The sequence below is a fragment of the Aspergillus brasiliensis genome (genome assembly GCF_001889945.1).
Source record: "Aspergillus brasiliensis CBS 101740 unplaced genomic scaffold ASPBRscaffold_3, whole genome shotgun sequence".
Classification (NCBI taxonomy): domain Eukaryota; kingdom Fungi; phylum Ascomycota; class Eurotiomycetes; order Eurotiales; family Aspergillaceae; genus Aspergillus; species Aspergillus brasiliensis.
The window spans coordinates 317,459-342,552 of record NW_027137444.1 but is presented as its reverse complement, the minus strand read 5'-3'; the positions used below and the strand labels follow the sequence as shown (position 1 = coordinate 342,552).

The following is a 25,094-nucleotide window of genomic DNA, read 5'->3' as shown; positions in this document are numbered from 1 at the left end:
CAAGCACGACATACCAGTCAGCGACTCGGCCCTGTTCGACTGTATATATTCTGTGAAACTAGGTGGTTAGTTTCTTGTATATTACTTTTTTTTTTTGTTTGGTTCCTTGAGTCCCAGCATGAGTATATCTCGTAGCAGGCTGGCCCTGTTGGCCCTCTGCTTTGTGCAATGGGTGTCCGGCCGTGTTGTGCAGTTCCAGCTCGACTTGACCTACGAAGATGTTAGTGTGGCTGGTGATGTACACAAGGCTATCATGAGTAATGGACAGATTCCTGGGCCCACGCTGTGGTTGAAGCAGGGCGATGATGTGGAATTTCTGGTCAACAATTCGATGTCGATCAATACTACGGTTCACTTTCATGGTGCGTTACCTTTCTATTCATATACTTCAGCTTTGATGTTCTATAATTCCCTTTTCTCATTGAACTCTACTAAAGATCTGCAGGTATCGAGCAACTAGGCACTCCATGGTCAGACGGTGTACCTGGACTCTCGCAGACGCAGATCAAGCCGGGCGAACAGTTTCTCTATAAGTGGAAGGCAAGCCAGTATGGCTCGTACATTTACCACTCGCACACCAGGGCTCAGATTGATGATGGCCTCTATGGGGCTATCTACATTGAGCCGGCAGACTCCGTTGAAAGACCTTTCCATTTGATCACTGGCTCAGATGAGGATGAGGAGCAGGCGATGTTGGCAGCTGAAAAGAATACACGGCCAGTCATCATTTCGGATTGGAGGGCGTTTTCTTCGCATGACATTCTCCAGATTCAAACCGCCTCTGGTGTTGAGGCCTACTGTGCCAACTCCGTTCTGATCAACGGAAAGGGCTCAGTGATTTGCCCGTCTCAGGAACACATCAATGCCGTCACGACAGAGGCGCAAAAGCAGATTCTGGGCAATTTGACTTTGACTGACATGGGGTATGATACTCCCAAGCCTTGCGAATAGTTATACAATGCTGATCCTGACTAGATGCCTGCCGCCCACGCCGGGTGTGGTGGGTCCGTATTCGTACGATCTCAGCAAGGTTCCCAAAGGCTTCTACGAAGGTTGTACGCCTAGTGAAGGACCCACGGAGATTCTCAAAGTCAATGCTTCATCGCGGTATGCTAGCTTTGACTTTATCAGTATGGCAGGCTCGAGTTCGCTGGTGTTCTCCATCGATGAGCATCCGATGTATGTTTATGCGGTCGACGGCCGTTATGTTGAGCCTCTGCTGGTCGACGCTGTTACTGTCCCTGTCGCCTCAAGATACTCCGTTATGGTGCCTCTCAAGTCGGAAGACCAGGCGGGAGACTATACTGTCCGCGTCGCCAACAACTATGCGAGCCAGGTCATCAATGGGACCGCCGTGCTGTCATACGACACCGCAACACCGAAGCAGATCAGTCCCTCGCAGCCTTACATCAATGAGGCTGGCTCCAATGCTACTGCCGCCACGGTCATTCTGAATGAAACCGACGTGGTGCCCTTCCCTGTGGTCGCACCGGCTACCAAGGCGGACCGGACCTACATCCTGAATGTCGAGAATGCCAATGCCTCGTACACCTGGACCCTGGGCAACGAGTACCCCGTGTCGAATGAAGAGCTGCACCCGCCTGTCTTGTTTAACCTCAGCTCGATCTCGCAGGCGTACTCGGCCATGACGATGAACGATACGTGGGTGGATCTCATCATCAACATCACCACTTCGGGCCAGCCTCAACACCCCATCCACAAGCACTCCAACAAGTACTTTGTGATTGGGACCGGCAACCAGCCCTTCATCTGGTCCTCCGTGGAAGAAGCCATGCAAGACATCCCGGAGAACTTCAACTTCGAGAATCCCCAGATGCGGGACACTTTCTATTCGCCAAGCTCGAGCACGGGGCCAAGCTGGTTGGCGATGCGCTACCATGTCGTGAACCCGGGGCCGTTCCTGATGCATTGCCATCTTCAGATGCATCATGTCGGTGGGTTGGCGCTGGCCTTGCTGGACGGGGTGGACGCCTGGCCGACCGACATCCCCGAGGGATATCGGATGCCGGTGATGCCAATCTAGGGACTTTTCTACATATTGTACAGGGGTGGACGAGAGTATCTACTGTAATATGGCCATATAGCGGCTGTCGTATATATGCGATGTAATTTTATCTACTACATAACTAATAGAAGTGCTAGGTTGTTGACCATGTTCCCAGTTGTAGTTCCAAAGTGAGGGTGCAAGAAGGTAGTAACACCAGTTCTCGCACAGCAGTTTGCCTGGCGTGAATGGCGGCACTGTGTCACCTCGAGCCATTCACTGCTGCTGCTGCCCTGCGCTCAACGCTCATCTTCGAATCGACTGTTCTCTTCTCATTTTGTTTACTCAACTTCTCTTCTCTCCTCCCGTCACGTCGATACCACCGGTAGACTTCTTCCACCTTGTGTGATCGATCTGTCGGTAAATCCAACGGTTCATCTAAGCATTCAACATTATCACCTGCACACATCCATTTTCTCATCCACTCGTCATTCATAAACACTTTACCGTCACCATAATTCATCATCATGGAGCGGGGCTACGCGCCGAGAAATGAACAGATGCAGTTTGGCATGCATGAGTCCGGGCCCAGTGCCTGCAAATCCAAAGAGCCAGTCGTGGTGGTGCCTTGCCTGCTCGGTCTTCCCAGTGAAATTCTCAACACCATCTTTGAATATGTGAGTATTTTGAACACCTGTAGCACGTCTTTCTCGATGTCCAAGACGCGTGTGCTAATTTGGCAATTCTCCACAGTCCGGTGAGAAGGGTCTCTACAACTTGGCTGGGGTCTGCCAGCAGTTTCACGGCATGGCCGTGGCGCTGCTGTACCGTAACCTCCATCATGCTATTCATGCAGATGATCCCATCTTTACTCAGTACTCTCTGGACCGGTTCACGGCCATGGTGGAGGTGCTGAGTACCAGCAACCCGCAGTACGCGGCGTGTGTCAAGGACATTGCAGTCAGCCATATCGCGCCCTACGAATCGGATAATAGACAGGGAGTCGTGGTTAAAAAGCCAGTTCAGAGCTACGAGGCCGGCCGGTACCTCAGTAGTCTTCTTGTCATTACTCTGCGGAAGACGACTAGTTTAACTAGTTTTAAGTAAGTTGCACGAGACAAATCCCAAAATACATGATAGGGTAGTCGTGCTAATTTTGTTTTTCAGTTGGGACATTCGTTTGGAACTCGCACCCTCTGTTTACCAAGCGCTCAGCCAAATCCCTGACATCCGCGACGTTCATATCCGTCTGCCAGTACGCAAGACTCCAGGGCCCGCTGATGCGACCCTTGGACAAGTGCTCCAGGCTCCTCATTTCCATTTCAGCCAGGATAATCCGCCCCCCAGGGAGGTTCGGCCCAGTTGCACGGGTGCAGAGGCTCAGTTGATGAAGGATCTCAACAAAATGAAGATCGTGCCAACCCTTTCTCTCTTTTCGGGGCTCAAGAATCTCTCGGTGCTGGATATTGAGGATCTGAAACTGGTGTTGCAGCTCCCGCAGTGTATCTCGCAGTGCTCGTCGACGTTGAAGTCGCTCAAGTTGTCGTTCTCCGACGAGCTTGCAAAGTCGGCGCGGAAGAAGACACTTGCCAATACGGCGCCAGATGCTACGATGACCTTCGGGGATGTGCTCATCTTAGCTGCGCCGCAGTGGGAAGAAGACCTCCTCTTGGGCCCGCAGACTCCTCCGGTCGATCCTGCTCTGCCCCCAGACCCGATGGTCCGAAGGGAACGCTCCATCCAGGAGTCAATTCTGGCGTACATCTTCAAGGTGGAAGATGGCGACCGTCGCAACAAGTATCTGGAGGAAGTCCTGCTGGAAGGCAATGCCCGGATGGGAACCAGTAGCGCTTCGGAAGAGACAAAGGACCGCAGGTTTCTGAAGTCTGTACGCTCGATGGTCCGTGTGCTGCCAAAGATGATGGTGCTTAACTCGGAAAATCCAGCCATCATCAATGTGCTGCACAGGCTCGACCAGGCGGCAACGCAGTACTTGAGCCGTCCTCCCAAGGAGCTCAGCGAGAGCGTTGGCAAAGCGAGTGCGAGCAATTCTGCCTCAGCCAGTGCTTCCAAGCCCTCTTCGTCGAACAGCGGCAAGACCGATTCCTCTGTGAGCAAGAAGAAGGAGAAATGTCCGACCGACGTGATCGACATGGAGCATCCCGACACCATCGAAGAGGAGGGAGAAGATCAGGTGTTCATCGATGAGACACAGCGGTCGATCACAGAGGCTAGCGTTCGGGCTTTTGCGCGCCAGCCAGTGCGGGCATCCAGGCCCAGTCCATCTGCTGATAAAAGCAAAGGCAAGCAGCCGGTCAGAACCCCACCGGTCGAGAAGCACACAGCAGAAAAGGCGCGAGAGAGCTATGTTCGCGAAACCCATGGCATCCCACTGGAAAGCCTTTCTATCCATCTCATTCCAGTGACCGCAGGGGTGCTCAGCAAGGCCGTTGACCTGACCTCTCTCCACCACCTATCGCTGCTTAACGTTGGCCCTCAAAGCACGCTCTGGACGTTCCTCAAGCGCCTCAACCAGGTCCATCCGCTCCCACTGACATCCATTCACACGGACAATGTCACGCCCGCCTTCTGCAGCTTCGTCAAAAGCATGGACAAGATCACCGAGCTGTTTCTGTTCGAGCGCTTCAGCAAAGCCAAGGTGGAGTCGCTGGCCGCAAAGACCACCGTGAACGCGGTCACCATTCGCAGGGAGATCCTGAACAAGCACATGCACAACCTCCAGCGATTGGTGATCCGCAACGATGAGAATGACAGCTGGACTGCCGACCCGACAACCATGCTACTGATCAGCCAGCGGGGAGGCAAGCTACTCGAGCTCGGAGTTACTGTGAACAACTGCAGCATGGTAAGTCAACTTTCTCTTTCCATTTCGATTTGGTACGATATTAACCTCAAAAGCACTTTCTCATCCAACAAATTGGCAGCCTACGCTCTCTCAAGGCGCTGCAAGTCTTCTGGTACCGCCAGGACATGTGCACGACCATGCTGCGCGAGGTACAGCATAGCCTTGTCGACGGCATCCTGCATTATCCGCACCTCCGCATCGAGTACGTGGCCATGTGCCATTGCATGCATGGACCGATCGCCAACGGCGCCACCCAGATCAGCAGTCGCATCAGACATCTGGCCAGAGCGACCGCGATGCTCCGAGAGGCAGCAGCTGAAGAGGAGCCTCAATCTTCGTCTTCTTCTGCTGCTGCACAGCCAGCTCCGACCGAGCAAATTCCGCTCAATGTTCCGTTCCCCGTGGAGAGTGGTGAGGGCGAGACGGTGCACTTGTTTGGGGTAGAAATGACGACGCGGGCGTTGCTGAGCATCGAGGATATCAGCGGGGTGAAGATGTGGGAAAAGGGCGCGTGGGAGATGAAGTTGTAGCCGATCCCAGACTGCTGCCACGGGAGCAGCCTGGGACCGGCTCGTGGATACTAGTAGGAGAGGTTTTCTGATGGAAGTTGATGAGTGTGAAGATGGCAGTTGATGAACGTGAAGAAGGATGGGAAAGAATGAGAAAGGAAGAGGGGAACAGCGAGCAGTTGAAATAGTTAAATCTAGTTGATCGTGTAACACGCTTAGTCGCCTCGACGATGTAATCAAGAAATAATATTCACCCTCCAGAACAATGAATCTCGCATCGCATCATCTTCCTCCAACAAGAAACCCCTGTATCTTCCTCATCCACCACAACTACGTCCACGACACAATATACTTGACTTCATACTCCGTAGATAATTATAGAATTGTTATGAGGGCTTCCCCCATCACATGCCACCTTTTCTTAGTCATCACCCTTTCCGGCCCATCAACTCCCGCGATAGGATGACATCGTTAGTTACTCAACTCTTTTTCTTCCTCTTTCTTTCTGCTTCCTACTACTCTGCAACCACCTACAAACTCTTTTCTTTTCCTCTTTCTTCCCCGTCAATACTGTATATACATAGCCGCAAAAAATGGGAGGCAAGAAGGCTGCCGGCGAGAACTCCAAGAAGGCTGCGGGCAATGCTCGTGTGCGTACTACCTATTTACCTATCTAACTATCTTTCTGCCCTCTGCAAAATATTACCCCGCCCCCGCTTCATCATCACCACCACTATGTTCTCTCAACCACAACTACATGGGTATAGTAAAATGCTAATGAATATGTGGTATGGAATAGAAAGCCGAAGCAGCAGCCAACAAAAAGGCCGCTGAGGACGCCAAGCGCGCCGCCGAGGAGGACGCCAAGTGGTCCAAGGGCGCGAAGGGTAACAACAAGCGGTACGTCCATACCATACCCTTCCCTCAACATCAAACATAAAACCATCAAAGCACCCCGCACTAACGCAACTTGTTCGGGAAAATTAGCGAAGACGCCGAAGCCAAAAAAGCCGAAGCCGCGCGCAAAAAGGCGGAACGCGACGCCCTCCTCGCCGCCGAAGAAGCCTCCCAACCCAGCAAACCCAAGAACACCAAAGCAGCAGCCAAGAAAAATGTTGGACCCAGCCGCGGCACATTGGATCTATCTCAACTGGACGATTCCGCGCCCGGGAGCAAGAAGGCATCTGCGCTCAATGCCTCTGGTATCGATAACGCGCTTGACGCCTTGTCCCTGACGAGCAAGGATAGCGGCAAGATCGATCGGCACCCGGAGAGACGGTTCAAGGCGGCATATGCGGCGTTCGAGGAGAGACGGTTACCGGAGATTGAGGCGGAGAATCCCGGGTTGAGACGGAATCAACGCATTGAGATCTGTAAGAAGGAGTTTGAGAAGAGTGATGAGAATCCGTTCAATCAGGTGCATGTGGCGTTTGATGCTAGTCGGGAGGAAATTGCTGCTGTGAAGGAGGCGGAGAGGAAGAGGGTGGAGGCTCGGTTGGCTAAATAGTCTGTCTCTTTCTTTCTTTCTTTTCTTGGTTTATATTTTGTTGTTTGTTGGTGATGGGTTGTTTGGGTTTGGATGATATACCCGGTTTGCCCGCGGAGGGATATTTTTCTTTTTCTAAAAAAAGCATAGAAGGGCATAAATAGCAAGCAGCAGATGAGATGATTAACGATGCAATGGTATCATGCAATCTATATCCATATCCAATACACCACACACAACACAGCACACGCAGAATCACTGGATGCAAGGAAAGGAATTAATCAACCCATCACTGCTCTCACATCCCACACATACAAACTCTCATCCCATCCGACACTCGCACACCATCCCTCGCTGCCAAACAAACACCAGTCTACCCCCGTCACAAACTCCGTATGCCGGCCCATCCTCCCCAACTCCACCCCCATATTCGGCCCTGGCCCAGCCCGCATCACATCGACATCGCCAACCGCCCCCGGCGGCGTCTGATCACTCCAAGCCCGACACGTCATATCATAACTCGCACTCAGCAACACATCCGACAAATGCGGCGACCACGTCACCTTCCTCACCGCATACTCATGTCCCAGGAACACCGTCTGCGGCCCCTGTCCAGGCGCCCGAATATCAAACGTGCGAATGGTTCGATCCACCCCCGCCGTAGCTATCGTCGACGGCCGATACTTATTCCAATCCATGGTCAACGCCTCCGCCGGCGCCGTCGCCGCCATCGGTCCCCCACCCGGCACTATTCCACCTCCCCCAGCAGCACCACCCCCATGAATCGGCACCTGCAAAGTCAAATGATTCGACGCCGACGCCGGCGTCCGCAGATCAAACACCCGGAGATACGAATCCGATGACACACATGAGAGAATATCCGGCGAGTGCGGGGAAAACGCCGCGCTGTACGTGCAGCTATGCGTCGGCAAGGTGAGGAGAGAATGCGGGCGATTGGGTGTCCAGACGCGCACTGTCCCGTCCCAACTACTACTGCAGAAACGATCCTTCGCGACGAGGTTCCAGTGCACGCTGAAGACTTCGCGATTGTGCTCTTTCCAGTTTTGGATGGGGAAGTCGGCAACCCCGGTGTCGAAGAGCTTGATGCTACCGTCGCCCGAGGCCGTGAGGACTTGGTTTTCGTGGATTTCGGACCAGGCGAGGTCGTAGAGGGAGTCTTGGGTTGTGAACCTGTGGTTTTGTGTCTTTGATTAATTTGGTTGGGAATGGTGATGGGGGGATGGTAGAAGGTGAACGTGGTGGTGGGGGGGAGATACCATTTGTAGGGAACTATTCCATTCGGAGTCAGCTCGAGAATGTAGAGGCGGCCATTGCCGACCAGGCCGAAATTGGCGGATGAGGCGACGGCGAGTCGGTTGTCGAAGAAGGGCGAATACTTGACTGCGCAGCCGTTGAAGCCTTCTGTGCGGAAGTGGAGCATTCTGGAGGGTGATGAGAATGGAGTGGAGATCGTAGAAGACGAAGAGAGGGGTAATTAATTGGAGTAAGGGATCATGGCGCTGTAAAAGGGAGGGGAGAAGTGATGAGTTGGTTGTGGTTGTTGGGATGGAGAGGTTAGTACGGAGTAGATACAGATGCAGATGCAGATGGAGATGGACTGACTGCGGGGAGTCAACGTGCCGAGGTTCGGCCACTAATACTGCCTGAGGCTATACTATATCGCCTTAGCGCCTCAGGCAGTAATATTTATCCTCAGGCCACAACTTTCAGCCTCAGGCATTAATATTAAGCCTTAGGCAGTAACAAGTAGCCTCAGGCAGTAAGGTCTAGCCCCAGGCAATAAGCCCTAGCCCCAGGCAGTAAGCTCTAACCCCAGGCAGTAATCTGTAGCCTCAGTCTACAAGTCACGACTTATAGATGTATCATTTTCGTCGCTCTAGGAGTACCACTAGCCTCTCAACCAGCCTCACAACCAGCCTCACAACCAGCCTCAATACGGGGTAGCCCGTATCTATCATCAGTGTACAGTAGTATATCATCACTTTGATACTCCGTAGTAGATGGACTACATTAGCACTGTCGGCGACACGCATTGTGGTTCTGTAATTGGCAATCAGAGGGCAGCGATACACTACGACCGTAAGTGGACTAACTACTAGTTATGTGGTAGTCTGTTGTGAATTGGAAGATAGTAACTATCTCTTCGTCGGCTGGCTGGCTGGACGCGATATAATTATCGCTTTCAGTAGTCTAGTGGTTAGCGCGTCGACAATAGTCCATGGCACCGCTCTTGAAATGAACCTCTTAAGCCAGGGAATCTCGCCTACAGTAATTATTGTTATATCCTTCGTAGTGGGGAGTTGTACGGCGTAGATACGTTCTTCTAGTCTTTGCCCCTTTTCCAATCTCGTGACAGCATAAGCCACAAGTTGTAGGTTTCACCGACCGTCCTTGTCATCCTCCCTGAAGCTTGTCCGCTCTGTGCATTGCATCCACACAAACCCTCCACCCCCACCATCAACCAGATCATAAACAAGATCATAAACAAGATGGACAACGCCGCGTTTTCTCCTAACTCAAACTCCAATGAGCCAACGACCCCAGAGAGCCGTCCAAATGATGTGACGCCGCCATTTTCTGAGTCTTTGAAGATCCGCTCTGAAGGGCAGTACACCCACCCAGCAGGCGTCAACTTCCCCCTGGAGTTGATCAGGCCCAGTGGGGATCTCCCACGCTACCTCGCCTGCCAGCTTCTGACGCCGAAGTTGAATCTGATCCATCATCTATTATGGCTCGCTGGCCTCCCGCGGGCAGCGCGCCCACTACATCGCCAGAAACTGATGCAGCGTGCGTTCATCCTCACAGAGTCGCCCGACGAGCATCTAGTCTGGAGTCCCGGCCGAATCTTCATCAAACCAGTACCAGAGTATCTCCTCGATCACGGTTTCTGGGTACAAAACATCTGTCCCGATCGCGAATTGCACGCCGCCGCCTGCGGACTCCTGTTATCCTACGCATGGCTCATCTCCGAGCTGATCGATTTCCAAATCGCCAAGGACGAGCACATTATCCCCAACGATGTCACCTGGGACGCTTGGACGAAACTCATTCACGAGTTACTCCAGTGGATAGACGACAACCACATCGATGACAGTTGCAATGATGATTCCCCACCCACACAGAACGATCCTTCACACCAGCCCCGGCCCGTGATCATCAACAAGCGTTACGAGTTTGGCGAGCTGCGTCTCCCCCGGTTGAATGCGATATACCGACTCACCCCGACGGCCTTTTCCTTCTATAACTTCGTCTTTGGGTTCATGTCCGTCTCCACATGGTACCAAGTGTAAGTTTGAAGCCTCCAGACATGAATTTACCGACGTGAGTCCCTCTCAGCCCGAAGATTTCTGTGGCGGCATCCTTGTAGATGATATGGGATTGGGAAAGACCCTTAGCATGATCATCAGTATAGTGGCAGGCGTATCCTGCGTTGAAACAACATCTTTAACCCCAGCAGATGCGATTTCGGTTCCCGTGAAACCCACCCTAATTATCGTGCCCACTGAACGTGAGTGCACATTAGTAGTCCAAGCATGGCGTGTCCATCCACAGGGACAAATGGAAATGTAGTAATCTTTCATGGTTGGATTGAAGAAGTTGAGTAAATAAACTTCCGTTAATGCTGTAGAAGCCCGATCCTCCCTGACGGCCGACTGGCTCTAAACCTGGTCCTAGCTCTATCTGACGACATACGGGTGCACTTATTTGAAGGCGGGCGCTATTCGGATGGCATGAAATTTTGTATAGATAGCATACTATACCTCATATAATTCAGCGCCACTCTAAAATGAATAAAGTATCATAATTGATATCAATATTGAAGTTGAAAATATAAGATAGATATAACTAGTACGCTGTCCGTACGCAATTACATGCCGTCCGGATAGGAAAGGTACTTACTAACTACAACAAGCGGCCCCGCAGGCGCTGCGCATCCGCGCTGCGATTCGTCTGTTTATCACTTTATGACTTTCTATCCAAAATTCACGCTTTGCCTTGAAAGATTCCTTCGTATGCCAACAGTTAGCAGATTAAAGTAGCCAGTTGGATGATCGAGATAGGTCAATCGGCCATAAAGCACAGGTTTGGTGGGGGTACGGATGTAGCAGAAAGCGGAAGGCGGTGATTAAAATGACCAATGAAAGAACGAATAAACTACAAAACCGTTGGTATATAACAGATAGATACTCCGTACTCCGTAGACAAGACACTAAACGGCCCCCTACTACCCACACCTCGTTGCTTTTTTGCCTGTCCTTGGTAACCCCCACTGCTATTCTGATATGCAATAAATAGCACCCAAAATATCCTTCAATTTCTTGAGACACACAACCTCTATCTCCCTCTTGGGTCGGATGTTCGACAAACAGTCCCACCACCTTTTTCTCCTTTCGCCGAGTTGTTAGGGCTCATGAGACCGATGCAATAGGAGGACTAATGCTCGAAGAAAATCCAGCGCAACTCAACAGACACGTCAAAGTCTGTACCTATTCAAAAAGTCTCGAAGCGGTGGTAAGGATCTGCCGACGTCGAGTAGAACCTTGGCATTGGCCCCCGTTTGACCGGCGAACACGTTGTCATCCAGATATTTCTCAGCGCCGTCACAGGCTGCTTGTTTCTCGTGCAGCCAAGGCAGGATGCACTTGCGTTGATTTTCCGGCCGGAAATGGTCCCTGAATTTGCTCCTGTTGGGGAAGGGTCTACCGCATCCCCATTTCTTCGTATTCATGAGAGTCCCAGCGCAGACATACTTCTTCGTCTTGCTATGTGTAAATTGGTGGCGTTCGCGGTTCGCTCTTCCCGTGAAGACTCTGCCATACTTGGTACAGGGGAAAGCCTTCTTACCGGCGTGAATTCTCTGCTGTCGTCTCTGTTGTCGGTTCAGACGTTTTTCCTGGGTGGAATCCTTCTCCTTTTCACCGGCGCGGATTTCCTGATGTCGGGTCAGATCTTTTTCTTGGGTGGAATCCTTCTCACTGGTGTAGATCTTCTGTTGTTGGGCCTGTCGGGTCTGTTGTCGGGTTTTATATCGTTTCTTGTCCTTCTCACGGGCGTGAATTTCCTGACGTTGGGTCAGATTTTTTTCTTCGGTGAGATCCTTTTCGCCGGCGTGGACTTCCTGAGGTTCGGGGGAGGTTAGCTCAAGTACGCCAACACAAATTTGATGCTCCGAAAACAAGTGCTCCTTCAGATCCTTCTCGAGCTTGTAGCCAGAGGCCTCTTTCGGACAGCCCATGACAAGGCAAAGGTACGGTAGCTTGTGCTTTTTGATATGTCGTGCCTGCTGCTCAGCATAGTGGAAGCCGTAATGGTAGTATTGGCAGTTGACCCACGGGCATTTGTACCGTTTTATCCCGTAGAGAAGATCGATTGTCTCCAACTTCTTACCAGTAGGAGGAATCTCTTGTAGTACGGATCTGATCTCGGCTACCGATCTCCATAAAGTGAGCGCCTCCTTGGTGCTCGGTTTGATCCCGGACGGACCAGACTGTTTCCTGGCCCATGCGACCGCTTGGATTAGTTTGTCGAACTGCTCCAAATCCGTGTCTTTCAATCTCTCGAGTGGTGACAAGAGTGTGCGCACTTCACTATCGTGGATGGGCTGGTGTGACTTGGACCAATGTACTTCAACTAGTCTCTCCAAAGCTTGGCGGAGAAGAACGAGTTTCTCCTCTGCAAGATTTGGCAGGCTCTCTTCCAAGTGCACAACCCAGAAGGCAGATGCGTATTCATAGAGCTGGTAAAACCCGCTAAGAAGATCCGACCTTGTATCCTCCCGAGGTCGATTAACGACGAATTGCGAGAATGAGAGGTACGTGAGGAGTCGCATTGAGAGCGAGAAATGCGCCTGGTGGACCTCCACCACCGGCTGTTGTCTGGGACTCCTATCCAGGCTCCGTTTCATCAAAAACCTAACGCGGTAAGTAGTTGGCTTGAAGGAGGAGCACGATAATGAATGCTTGCTCCACATGAGGGGGCTTACTGTCGTGCAGTCCCATGGATGAAATTAACTGTATCGTCAGATTGATGCTCGACGAGAGAGGCAAATAGTTCCCTTGGCGAATATCCCAGTCGTCTGCCATCATCAAAGTTCCGTTTTCTCGGGTCGATGCAGGCTGTGGTCTGTATCTCCTTCCATCGTAGCGGCCGACGAGCACAGGCGATCCATCCTAGCATCTCCTCAATGAGCCTCATAGCTCTCCCACCTCTCGCCTTGCATATACGACTAAGAATCAGGGCATATCTTCAAGGTAAACGGTCAGTTCCAGAGCAACATATAAGAAGGAAAGAAAATTAGAGGAGAGAGAGAACGAATACTTCCACCCAGCCAGGACTTACAGATCATCCAGCTTCGCCGGCAAATTTTTGTGACGAAGCTGTTTCTTGAGGCCTTTGAGCCTCGACCACTGCTCGAGATACTTGACAAACAGCTCAGCGAAAAGAAACATTCCTAAAGGCATTAGCAACGTTCACATTGTCACGGAGATGATGCAACCGCCGAAATCCTTACCCTGGGACTGTTTTAATATGATCGCTCCAATGTGCGACAGTCGGTGGCTTGCCCCAAACTTGGCGATTATATTTTGCTGACACATACTGGCAAATTCCGAAATATCATCGGAATTCTGCTTTCCGATCTTGATGGGCTGTATGCCTTGGAAGTCCTCTACAGCCGCGTCATCTTCCTGGCTGATGAATAGACACCGAATGGAGCCCACTTCCACTGCTGAAAGAACCATTCTGCGGAACCGGCTGACGATGGCTTTCCTGGCAGCACGCCCGCATTCGTCCAGGCCATCAAGTACGAGAAAGACCCTCGTACAAGTCCTCAGGGACGTACATAGAATTCGCTCTGAAACTGCGGATGATGTTAATGGCTCGTTCATGTGAGCTGATCCGAGGAAAGATGGCAGTAAATTAGGATTTTGATCAAGTATTTGTGCCAATATTGACCTCGTAACACTTTCCAAGGAGTTGTGTTGATCACTGCCATATTTGCAGTAGAAATACGCGACTGTTGCGCCCTGAATGTTGGACAGTTCGTCAATGACGACAGAAGCGAGGACGGACTTTCCTGGAGAGAATGTTCTGTTCAGCATATCTCCTTTCACCCCAACCCTCCTCTACGAGTCTACCTCATATCCATCACATACCTGCTCCTGGTATTCCGCTGAGCCAAAGCAGTGGATTCTGCCGGCTATCGGGGTTCGTCCATGTCTTGAATCTAGAACTGCTGAGTAGCCAGCGGCCAGGATCCTTGCAGACTCGCTTCCTCTTCTCTTGATGGATCTGATGTTCTGCTTTGACGTCGAGCGCGGAGAGCCAGTGTTCAACTGTGTCTCTGTGAACCTTCTCCATTTCCCCTTTTCCAGGCTTTGGTGCATGTGGGCCCATCAATCCTTCTTTTTGGTTACTGATTAGCCAATTAGTTCCCACAACACTTTGCGAAACCTCGTTGATACTCTTATTGAAGTCCCTCATCGGAGCATCGAATAGCTGAGGCCTCTCTGCTGTCGTATTAGCTTCCTTGATACGCTCGTTTCCAATCGTATTCGAGCCGTTGGAGAACGAGTCGATCTCTTGCGCCACCTGGCCAAACTTTTCCATCGATGAAATGGATTGGTCTAGCTGTGTGATGAGCGTAGGTTGATTGTTATGCCACTGTTCACTCTGTGGTATCTCGCGGGCTGCAGGCAGAAGCACAGTCTGAGTCGTTTTAGCAAAACCCTTCGCTTCACTCTCGGTGAGTCCTGAGTTTCTTTTGAACATCTCCACATCCGCTGGTTCATGGCACAAGTAAGCGATCAGACTGGAAAAGATCCACGGGTTTTGCATACCTATCGAGCTGTGTGAGGATGACCCCAGCTGAAGGCTCGTCGTTGCTGATCCCGTTGTGCCTGCTGAATCAATCCGGTAGGAAAGTCCAGTTACGTCATTAGAAGCAATGTGCGGCACATTGCTACCCTGTGCTTCATAGCTGGTGCCATGAGGGGCGATTTGTAGGATCTGCGACAATTTATCTTGCACAACGCCCAAATAATGTGAATCTTGACTGAACTTCACCATATTAGAGTGCGAGAAATTGATCGGAAATGTTACCGTAGAGTTGGTTTTGATGAACCCGCATGTTGCAGACTTCTCGCTCACTAACTTGACTGCAGGCCCATCTCGTATCAGTCGGTTAGCTGCGTTCCTCTACCGCTGGTTAGAAAGCCTGTTGTAGTTTATGATGTGGGGGGCGGGGTTCCTAATGATTGGCATATACTATGATCACATACAGTAACTGTGGGCGACACCTCCGTCTCGTACGCCCAGAAGAACTTGCAATTTTTATAAAAGGGCTTGGTGGGGAAAGCCTTTGCGAGTCGCTTGATGAACTTGGAATTTTTGGAAAGGTCCCCAACCAGAACTTTGTTAGGTTGGTGGCCGGCAATGGCTTCCATTGCTTTTTGCCTCATGCCCGTATTTGGGACGCCGAAGAAGATTGCCCCGCGTACGGCACTCAGGAGATCCTGGGATTCTTTGTCGGAGTAATTCTCGGCCAGGTCCCGCAAAGCCTGCTTCACAACCAGTCCTCCCAGACTATGGGCCAAGAAAGCCAGCGGCGTTACAGACCCCGGAGCCCTGTAGGCAAGTAGTTGTTCGATCAGTTGCCTGGCGAGATCTGAAATGGTCTGGAATGATTGGCTGCCTTCGAGCCTTGTGTCATAACCATAAAGTATGGCCCGAACCGATTGTTCACCGCGGGCTAGTTCGTCTAAGATCCACATATATCGTCTATCTTCTTTGGGCTGCCAGGACCCGAAAGGGTGGCTTGCTAGACCCGAGATGGCGAGGCAGCTGACAGGAAGGTCAATCTTCAATCACTTCGAAAAGGGATGGCGGTCCTTACTCGTATGGGGCCTGCAGGGGGCTATGATCATTTAAAGGCGTCAGACCGAGGAAGTGGGTGTCCAGGATGAGACGATCATTGAGATCGTGGCTCATGCCGTCAATATACCATTCCTTTGCATCTGGCCTTTCCAGGACAGGTGAAGGGCAAACTTTGAACATGACCGTTGCCACCTTTGTACGAGGCTTTTCCCGGGATTTCAAGGACAGCGCAAAGGAACGGACGGTGATTTCTCCCTCAGGAACCCGAAGCCGATGGCTGAGGAGCTCGGCGACATCTTCTGCGGTCTTCACGGTCTCCGGCAACCGCCGCAAACGAAATACAGTCTTTTCCATGTTCATTTCTGCCATTTTATCCGGAAAGCCCTGAGCCTAGGCTACTTGTATAATCGTAAGGCCAAGCACGTTCTGCGAGCAGTTTCGTAAGGTCCCTGACTGGCGTCAACGTCTTGACGTCTCTCCAATTCACCACGGGTTGTGGGAAAGGGACTGTCAGCGTTATGTTGAAGATGATTGCTTAGGGCGGGAAACCAATGGGTTACGTCCACGGTTCGAGGGGCAGAGTAGTTCGCAAGAGCTACGCTTGAATTAGTCGAGAGAAATCGGTTCAAGGTATCGAAGAGTCTGCTGGGAGCGAGTAAACCAAAATGATAGAAATCAGGGACTGAATCAAGAGCGGATGAATGATATAGTATTGATGGGAATCCAATGGTTGATAACTGGCAACTAAGGGCCTTGGAGGGGATCGAGCAGGGAGGGACAGGCTATTCCAGCTTACGAACCCTAATCGAATCACGTGTAGTAAACCATGTTCTCCTCACTGTTGCTTAGAATCAATTCTGATGGAGGTGTCATGTTGAAAGCTAGACTGCACTTTTGAGTTGTTACGCACGCTATAGATCAGCCACCCTTCCCAAGTAGTATCTAGGTCCGTAAGTAAACTCTATTTGGGCCCCATGTATGGTCAAACAGAACCTACAAACCTCCTGAAAGATAATTCCACTGTGTGCTCAAGAACAACAAAGTAATATTGTGAGATAACTTAGGAAACATATGTACTTCTTTCTAGAGAGCCTTGTACCCGGATCACGAGGCTCTAGGGCTACCAAGGTCACAGCATACCAGTCCTACTACGTGGTAAATGTTCCCCTCCCTAAAAGACTTTCTCATGAAACCGTCTGTCTCAACTAGTACTACTAATTATAGTACTACTCATTCTCAGTTCCCCTAAGGCTATTATTACGGCCATCACTGGGTGCTCCTGACAGTATTATACAAATCTTAGGAGTTGCAGGTGCGATCTGTGAATTAAAGACATTTTATTTATTTTATTTTCATATTTTTTTTTTTGGCAAAATGCCGTTGTTAGATCATAGTTTAGATATGCCTACTAGCTGTGGTGTAAACATATGCGGAGTCAAAATAGTACTAGCCGTGTGTTGTCCCCCAATAGCGGGCAGTAGCGGCCAACCGTGGGGTACTTGGTGGTGATACAGCAAATGAGGAACAGCATATATAAAACGTCGGAAATATACGATTTTACTTTTAAATTGACAATCTGGTAGATCTTGAATAGCGTAGGTTAGCTTAAATCCATTGATTTTGTTGTCTTGATTCTCTGTTCTTCAACCATCTAATAAAAATAACAACTACAAGTGGTGAAAGGAGGTAACAAACGATTTTCAATGTTGTATTGATGTAGCGGTACTACCCGGTGGCCGCTACGGCCTGAGGCTGGCCATGAGTATCTTGTAAACTCTACTCCGTACATCCCCTCTCCTAGCAAGAAACCTTATATAACAGATTATTTGTTCCATCAATAATGAACTCAGAACACTTTTGAATAGACACAGCTGACCCTTTCATGGTAGATAGAGATACATATATGCCAAATCCTACGAAATTCCAGAGATATACTAATAGGGAGTAACTATCACAGTCGTGAACATCAATCAGTAGTTAAGCGATCCAGCAGTGAATTGCCCTTACTTTAGCGGCGGTACCGATTCAGCGGGTAAACAGGAACTTAAAAGTTAGTTACTGCAAAGCATTCCGACTAACGTAATTAGTTCCCCGACCGCGCCGCCGGCCACTTCTACATAGTACATACAACCACTCTTCCCCACCTTCTACCTGAAGCTGATCAAGCAACAACCATACCACCAAAACAGTATAAAATAGCAAAAGATACAGCGGAGCAGGAGGATGGGGTTCTACTCACTGTTAAAGCTCTAAAAAAGCATTAAAGCAGCAGCTAGTCTTTAAAGAAGGCATTTCAATCCAGGAAGCAAGAAATAAAATACAGCAGCTAGAGAGAACTCTAGGCAGAAGCAGGATTCCAACCACCTACGCGCGCATCTTCCCGCTGCAATTGGTCCCGCTGCAATTGGTCACATGAGAAGTCAGTATTCAAAACTCTGTAATGAATCATAATATGCAGACTTCAGTAATAAGATAGTTATTTGAATAGCTTCATCAGGGCGGTGTACTAGGTGGCCGGCGCGGTCGGGAACTACGTTATGTGACGGCCGTGACTACTAACTATAGTTACTCCGAATTGTGATGAGTAACGTAGTGTACGGCCGGAGCAACCAGCCCCCCGCCCGGCTCGGCCACCCATGTTATACCATACAAAGACACTTTTTGAAGACTGATATATTTCAGCCATTATGATAGCTACCATTTCGTAAAATAATACGGAAGTATACCAGATAACAAGGTATTATTCAGAATTTTTGTAGAATTTTATGGCTGTTAGTGATACTATCAAAAGTAGCTTGAAAATCTGTGTTCTATTTTGATCAGATTGAGTGCAGTCTAGAAATTTGTAAAAAAAAAGAAAGAAGGGAAGAAAGATTTTTGTGATAATGATAACAATAATAACAATGAGATTATTTTTCATTTTATATGGTCTATATACCTCACTATAGCCTCTACAGTCCTCCGGTGGTTGCGATATCTTGATCTGGAAAAGGTGTCCTTTGTATGGTACTACATGGGTGGCTGAGCCGGGCGGGTGGCCGCTAGGATCTAAATTAATACCAACATCCGGATTGTTGAATGCCATGGGGAAAATAACTAGTTACCAATAACAGAGAAAAGGTGACAAGCTTCAAAGTAAATATATTCTCCTCAAAATGTGTTATGTCAATAAAACGCAGCTCCAAGGTCGTTTATGTTATACATCCCTCTTTAATTTGATCAGCTGTCAATCAAACAATCCACCATGAAGCCTATACAATACACCAACTATCACCAACCTAGCCTCAGATTTGTATTTCACAAAGTAATTAATTCGACATGGCTTCTATAATTCAGCGGAATGTGGGGTTGTGCCGGTATATACTTAGTAGTAGATGTACATAGCGACCTTCTTTCTTCCCCAGCCCTTCTTTCATTCTGTAAAAAAAGAATAGCCACAACAATGAGACTGTCCTGGTAGTTACCGGCTTGGTTAGCAGCTTTTGTCGGCACTGAATAAACTGGCGAGACCATTTCCCAAACCATTCTTTGTAATGCTAATAAAGGTGTGTCGACTTACTATCTTCATTCAGTGAAACAAAAAAAGCCATTCATGCGCGTGAAAGGAAGATCCGATCTGTCGGGAATATCCCTTAATCTTGCCTAAGTAGGGACCAAGAAGATCCCACGAAGACCAGGTATTCTAGTGCGCCCTCTTGTCTATAAGAACACCCTTAAATCTCTCCTAAATCATGTCTGTAGATGTTCTCTCGACATTCTTCGTTCAATTATCAGCGCAGGTGGATGTGACTAATTGTGTCTCAGCTCTGGTGCGATTCTTTTTCTCTCTACACCCTGCGTCAACAGAAAGCCACTATGACCTTTTCCAACGAGGAGACCTTGTACCCTCCTTCAAAGTCAGTTGAAGAATCGGATGATGATAGCGATGTTTGTGGCCAGGACATCTGGGACACTGAAGTCATTAAAGAGTATGACACTGATGCCACTGATGTGGAAGAATTTGAGAGAGGTGACCCTGGACTGGTTGACCTCGCACGAGATGACCCTGGACTATTTGACCTCTCGCAGGATGGCCCTAAAATGATTGGCTCTAAAGTCGATGACTCTGGTGTGGAATACATACAGTGGCTAGTCCAGAGACTAGGTATTGATGGCACTCATGACCAGGACCGTCAGGGTGCTCGGGGAAGTAACGCAGAGCTTAGACTCTTTGGAGTGGTACGTATTAGGAGGCATTTATTCTTTTCCTCCTCTCTTTCTTCATTTAGTTCTTTCTCTTTCCTCTTTCCGTCCGGTGTTACTGATATAGTATAGCTGAGAAAAATCTGGGCTCGAATCAATCAAGTTCCGGACTTGCGCTCTTTAAGCTTCAATAAATTATCCAGTGCATCTAAACCGTTTGCTTGGCTAGCTCTCCATATGAAACAGGACCGTGGTGATTTTCTATCAGATCAGGGCACTCCATTTGCGAAACTGAGTCCTAAAACACACGGCCAACTCAGCTCTTTACATCTTCCAGAGAACCTGATCTTGCTGGGTGTGATGCCAAGGGACGGACTCAGCGAGAGAATAGAAACAGCTGCAGGGATCTTTCCTTATACATCTTCTTGTTCTCTCGCCTATTTACCCCCTACACGGCTCATAACTCTGATTAAGATGGATATTCTCGTCATCGGCCCATCTACTATGGCGAATAACCTGGCAGAGGAATTGACTCGGCACCAGTTGCAGCTGGATAATCCACGGGCATAACCCCTTCATCTCATTGTATCGTACCCAATGGCAGTTCAAAGTGGGGCTACCGATCTGGATGTCTATATTAGATATCATTATTCAGCAGGAGATGAATGATTCTGACGACAAGCGCGAAGACATCGGATATGACGATGGTAATGTTCAAGCGGTCCTTGAGGCTCTCCTCTATAGGCTTGCACGAGCAGTTCAATCGGATCAAACTAGACTAAGGGCCTAGCCCCGAACCAAGCCAGGAATACACAGGCTCTGAGGCCATGGAGATAGACTGAAGATGCTTGGTAGGGGACTCGGCCACTCTCCCTTTGAGTCACTGGGGAAGGCTACGCATATCAAAGTGAACCGTCAGGTAGGAAGTGGTACTAGGAAATTGTTGATAGGATGGTTACTCACAGGCAATCGATGAGGCAGTTGTGACACTCTTATATGTTCATTTAAATAGTATGTCTTTTTTTACTTCAAATGGTAAACCACTTTCATAGCTAGCCTCACAAATCGCGGTATTGGCCAGCTCATCAAGTATGGATTGAATTGATTGGCAGCCGCATCTGAATAACAAAGCACGCAATGTGAATGGGACCCTTTCCTTTGACATTTCGATATCGGGCAGAAAACTGCAATCCTATGTAATCTTTACCCCAGGTAATCATGTATATCCACAACGATTTACCAAGCGGTAGGCCCGTTCCCTGGAGAATAAGGTTCAACAGTTAGTGAATGCTTCATGCGAATTCGCCGAGCTAAATACACACAACACCAGGCATGTACGATATCACGTGCCTAGGGCCTTGCATATCTCGGATATGTATGTTTCTGCTATGTGGTATAGAGTCTGCAAAGAGTTCCTTGAAGGTATTATGAGCTTGATTGTTATTCTACCAATGGTCAGGAAACAAAGGCGTTGAAAATGGGTGTATTCATTATGTCCTAATCCGGTGGCGGGTCAGGCCCGCCTTGCGTCTGTCTCGCTGGACAGTACCTTACTTACCCTGCTCATAGTCTGCAATATACCATCTGTGTTTCGGAGAATCAAAGAAATATACTGATATGGAAATTAAATAACCAGGGTCGTAAGCATGAATCAGCAAGTGATCTGGCAGTTCGTTACTAGTTATGTTGCCCGAAGTTACCAAAGCGGCCTCACCCGTCGTTAGGCACAGGACTTATACTTAGCATGTCCCCGTTATGTGACTTCTACGACTGTAGATAGTATCTATATCTGGATAATCACAAATCCCGGTAAGTTCAACATTAACAAGGGAGATAGCTAATTCCCTCTATAGAGTCGCAGATCTATACTGTCCCAAAACGGATGTAAACAAAACACAGCTCCCAGGTCGTGCATGTCACTCTGACGCCACTCCCACATTCCTCCTTTTCCTCCCACTCATCCCCAAACTATCAATCAGATTACTACTACTACTGGCCACCAGAATTCATTGATCAATTGATCAAATAATCGATCGATCAATTCACCATGAAGCCATATACCAAACCCAAACCATCTCCTCCTATCCACCATCTCCTCCGAAAATGAAGGGCAAAGAAGACAAAGATCCCTCCCCGGCGTCCACCTTCCTGCACACCGAACTCTACCACACAGCCTCCCAACCGGGCCTCCGCTCCCTCCCACCCAGTCCCTCCCGCGACTTCCTCACCCTCACCTGGGGTCCCATCATCTACCGAACGACCTACGCGCCCTCCTCCAACAAACTCCTCTCGAACTTCTTACACTCCCTAAACACCGAGATCCACAACGCCATCCCGCGCGTCCTCCCTGGGAACTCTTCCCACATTCGCCTCCTGGAATCCACCTACGCGGCGAAGGTCTTCAGCGGGGAGAAGCTGTATGGAGATAAGAGCGTGGAAGAGATCAGGCGGATCTTCCACGATTGGAAGAGGGTCGAGTTGGCGTTGCCGGCGGTGGAGTTGCCTGTGAGGTTGAGGGTTTGTTTAGTTGTCGATAAGGGTGTTTTGGACAGGTTTCAAGGCACGGTGGATGGAGAGGGGAGTGAAGGAGGAGGAGGATGGTGTCCGGTCATAATGGTGGAGGAGAATTTCCCTGATTGCAGGCGGAAGGATTCTAATCCCGCGGATGAAGGGTTTCCGGGCTGGACGTGGGTGGCTCTTCGCGCTGTGGTCGAGGTGTTTGATGGGTTGAGGGGAGCGGGGGGGCTGAGGAAGTATCATCGTGAAGGGAAGGTGTATTTTGGGGATGGGAGCTGGGGGGATTAAGGATAGGGTGGTGATTGTATGCGATGATGTGTATACTACTTATACTACTGGGTTTGTTGGATTAGGAGTATGGTTGGTCTAACTGGTTTGGCGTCAGTGGTGTATTTTGGTTCAGAGGACATGGATAGACTGATTATCATATAATCATGTTTGGTATTATATTTGTGATGCCTTAAATAAAAAAGAAAAGAAGAATATGTTTGCTCTGTATTATCCACAAAGAGATTCAGAGTAGATCAAGAAAGCAACTTGTGTTGTTGCTTCCACTCCTGATTGATCCCTTGGTAATCATGCACGGTGTATTCCTCAAAAATCTCTCGCAGCCAACTTCTCTTCCTCCATCTGTTAACTCCCAGGTCCATCAGCAGCATATCCACATATGCAACCCCATCGAAGATTGTCTCCGGATACCAGCTCGCGAAACCACAGGGATGCCGGTGCTTGCCATATCGACTGGTCAGTGCTGTTTGATAATACACCTTTGATCGGTCAATCGGGACCTGATTGTTGAGATAAGCATACGTCCAGAGCGCCTGCACCTCGACGAGAAGGGCGTTGCTCGGTCCGTTCAGCATTTTCAAGAAGGCGATGGAATGGTCGCCTTTAGCCGTCAACTCCGGCGAGGCAATTCCGCGGTAGAGCCGGAATGGACTCAGCCCGAGCTTATACGGGATCTTTACGGCCGGTTGGTGACGCAAAGCTGGAAACCGATCCAGTATCTCTTCATCCGCAGCGCGGTCGAAATTATCCCAGGAGTTCCGGTCTTGAGAAGGGTTCCTGGTGGGGATTCCGAGACTGGCGTCCAGTCCCTTGGGCTCATAACTGATGCTTGGGGTTAGGTTCCATCCAGTTATTCTGATGAGAGCATCGGTTTGTAAAGATGTGCCATCGGCAAAGTTGACTTGGCCTTCCGAGAGATGCGATATGTCCTTTCTGTTTACGGTCACTTGCCCTGACCGGACATACTCATAGATATCCGTGGGATAATTGAGGATGCCAAGACGACCCGTCCAAAACACACTGCCTCGACGTTAGCTGTGAAGTACGGCTTTTGGAAATCGTACCTTCCATCCGGTTCCAGATCCTTCAAGGCAGCTACTTTCCGATAACCATTGACATCAATGGCATCGTCATTGATTTTATCCCAAAACAACTGCACCAGCCACCTGCCCAGCGCTGTCCCATGGAGCAGACCTCGCACCCATCCAAATCCGTCACAGTCTCCCCAGATGCATGGGCTGAACCAGCTGATAACTCTCCTGGTTGTTAGGCTCTCCAGCTTTAGTCGCCAGGGTCCAAACCAAAGCCACGGCAATGCCATCCACATAGCACCCCCTCCGGACTTCCGATTGATCCATTCCACACGTTTACCATGAGAGGCCATAAGGTACACGGCATCGTATCCATACTTCGAGGCCCCGACCACCGTCACCGACTTCACCGCAGGATCTTTTGCCAACAGAGCGCCCGTCGTTCCGAGCTGAGAGTGACTCATAATAGGTCTTCCAAATTTCTGTTGTCCCGGGATCGAGAATTCATTCGGAGTCGAGCACAGTCCGGGACTCATGATGAGTTTATTGCACTTGTAGAGTACTGAATCGGTGTGAATCTCCCAGATCCCGTCATCTTTTACGACTTTGTGCACATGGGTATTCAAGCAAGTCCGTCGTCGAAGGTCGAAGTGATCTATAAAGTCACTAAAGTACTGCTTGAGCACATAACCGGGGATGGCAGCTTCCGGTTGGACATCATATTTTGTCGGATCAAGCGGAAAACTCGAAAACTCATAGGTCCCAAGAAGATTGTTGGTATGAAGACCTTCATAGCTGTTTTCTGCCCATACGCCGCCTACAGCCGAACGCTATCAAAGCAGATCAGTGATCGAATTGGATAGACAGTTGGTGCGGGATAGCAGATACCGCTTCAAGCATTAAGAGATCTGTCTCCGGTGCCAGCTCGAGGTACGTTTTTGCCGCTGCAAGACCAGCAATTCCTGCGCACCATGAATAAATAATTAAGCTATTCTATTATGAAGGTGACATGTAGAGAGGCACCATACCTGCACCAACCACAATTACTTCGTGTTGTTCCTGAGGCTGCATCATCACCGTCAACTGCTAGAATCGTCTATCTGACTATTATGAGGTAATGGAAGACCTGTCGCATACTTTCAGAAGTCATCTCTGTAATAGGAACAACTTATACCCACAGTTCTTCCAGATGACGAGCACAATCAATGCAGTCCATCGTCCTCATCTATGACGTAGTGCGCTGATTGGCCACTTTGAGAGCAATCACGTGGAGATAAGGATATCGATACCAGTAGTTGTAGCAAACCTTCACATA

At 49.4% G+C, this 25,094-nt stretch overlaps 9 protein-coding genes across 9 annotated transcripts; 6 read left to right on the top strand and 3 right to left on the bottom strand.

Annotated features, from left to right (window-relative positions):
- Positions 1-6: 6 nt before the first annotated feature.
- ASPBRDRAFT_171198 (multicopper oxidase) lies at positions 7-2,170 on the top strand. The gene is made up of 3 exons (XM_067619705.1): positions 7-362; positions 446-923; positions 976-2,170. The coding sequence occupies exons 1-3, from the start codon at positions 119-121 to the stop codon at positions 2,042-2,044; spliced, it is 1,791 nt and encodes a 596-aa protein (XP_067481488.1). The 5' UTR covers positions 7-118; the 3' UTR covers positions 2,045-2,170.
- A 362-nt stretch (positions 2,171-2,532) lies between these two features.
- ASPBRDRAFT_27284 (uncharacterized protein) lies at positions 2,533-5,401 on the top strand (the record flags this gene model as incomplete). The annotated part of the gene is made up of 4 exons (XM_067622355.1): positions 2,533-2,682; positions 2,759-3,108; positions 3,173-4,871; positions 4,925-5,401. 4 exons carry the CDS (start codon positions 2,533-2,535, stop codon positions 5,399-5,401), a joined length of 2,676 nt encoding a protein of 891 aa, XP_067481487.1.
- Positions 5,402-5,973: 572 nt separating this feature from the next.
- Positions 5,974-6,887, top strand: ASPBRDRAFT_27283 (DUF1014 domain protein; the record flags this gene model as incomplete). Its single annotated transcript, XM_067622354.1, has 3 exons — positions 5,974-6,030; positions 6,180-6,280; positions 6,368-6,887. The coding sequence occupies 3 exons, from the start codon at positions 5,974-5,976 to the stop codon at positions 6,885-6,887; spliced, it is 678 nt and encodes a 225-aa protein (XP_067481486.1).
- A 260-nt stretch (positions 6,888-7,147) lies between these two features.
- On the bottom strand, positions 7,148-8,307 carry pex7 (putative peroxisome biosynthesis protein (Peroxine-7); the record flags this gene model as incomplete). The annotated part of the gene is made up of 4 exons (XM_067617324.1): positions 7,148-7,282; positions 7,337-7,573; positions 7,658-8,057; positions 8,144-8,307. The coding sequence occupies 4 exons, from the start codon at positions 8,305-8,307 to the stop codon at positions 7,148-7,150; spliced, it is 936 nt and encodes a 311-aa protein (XP_067481485.1).
- A 1,029-nt stretch (positions 8,308-9,336) lies between these two features.
- ASPBRDRAFT_62942 (uncharacterized protein) lies at positions 9,337-10,673 on the top strand (the record flags this gene model as incomplete). The annotated part of the gene is given in 3 exon segments (XM_067628397.1): positions 9,337-10,173; positions 10,193-10,395; positions 10,663-10,673. 3 exon segments carry the CDS (start codon positions 9,377-9,379, stop codon positions 10,671-10,673), a joined length of 1,011 nt encoding a protein of 336 aa, XP_067481484.1. The 5' UTR covers positions 9,337-9,376.
- A 442-nt stretch (positions 10,674-11,115) lies between these two features.
- Positions 11,116-16,130, bottom strand: ASPBRDRAFT_204402 (uncharacterized protein; the record flags this gene model as incomplete). Its single annotated transcript, XM_067621709.1, has 8 exons — positions 11,116-12,799; positions 12,871-13,131; positions 13,227-13,338; positions 13,399-13,962; positions 14,042-14,668; positions 14,726-15,083; positions 15,167-15,728; positions 15,781-16,130. The coding sequence occupies 8 exons, from the start codon at positions 16,128-16,130 to the stop codon at positions 11,362-11,364; spliced, it is 4,272 nt and encodes a 1,423-aa protein (XP_067481483.1). The 3' UTR covers positions 11,116-11,361.
- A 3,362-nt stretch (positions 16,131-19,492) lies between these two features.
- ASPBRDRAFT_27279 (uncharacterized protein) lies at positions 19,493-20,733 on the top strand (the record flags this gene model as incomplete). Its single annotated transcript, XM_067622353.1, has 4 exons — positions 19,493-19,570; positions 19,608-19,979; positions 20,076-20,298; positions 20,585-20,733. The coding sequence occupies 4 exons, from the start codon at positions 19,493-19,495 to the stop codon at positions 20,731-20,733; spliced, it is 822 nt and encodes a 273-aa protein (XP_067481482.1).
- A 1,008-nt stretch (positions 20,734-21,741) lies between these two features.
- On the top strand, positions 21,742-22,857 carry ASPBRDRAFT_39347 (uncharacterized protein). Its single transcript, XM_067624117.1, has one exon. It carries the CDS (start codon positions 22,047-22,049, stop codon positions 22,746-22,748), a length of 702 nt encoding a protein of 233 aa, XP_067481481.1. The 5' UTR covers positions 21,742-22,046; the 3' UTR covers positions 22,749-22,857.
- Positions 22,858-22,866: 9 nt separating this feature from the next.
- On the bottom strand, positions 22,867-25,038 carry ASPBRDRAFT_441104 (uncharacterized protein). The gene is made up of 5 exons (XM_067625122.1): positions 24,958-25,038; positions 24,808-24,905; positions 24,668-24,741; positions 23,813-24,609; positions 22,867-23,768 (listed from the first exon to the last, which is right to left on the bottom strand). Exons 2-5 carry the CDS (start codon positions 24,851-24,853, stop codon positions 22,985-22,987), a joined length of 1,701 nt encoding a protein of 566 aa, XP_067481480.1. The 5' UTR covers positions 24,854-24,905; positions 24,958-25,038; the 3' UTR covers positions 22,867-22,984.
- Between the last annotated feature and the right edge of the window lie 56 nt (positions 25,039-25,094).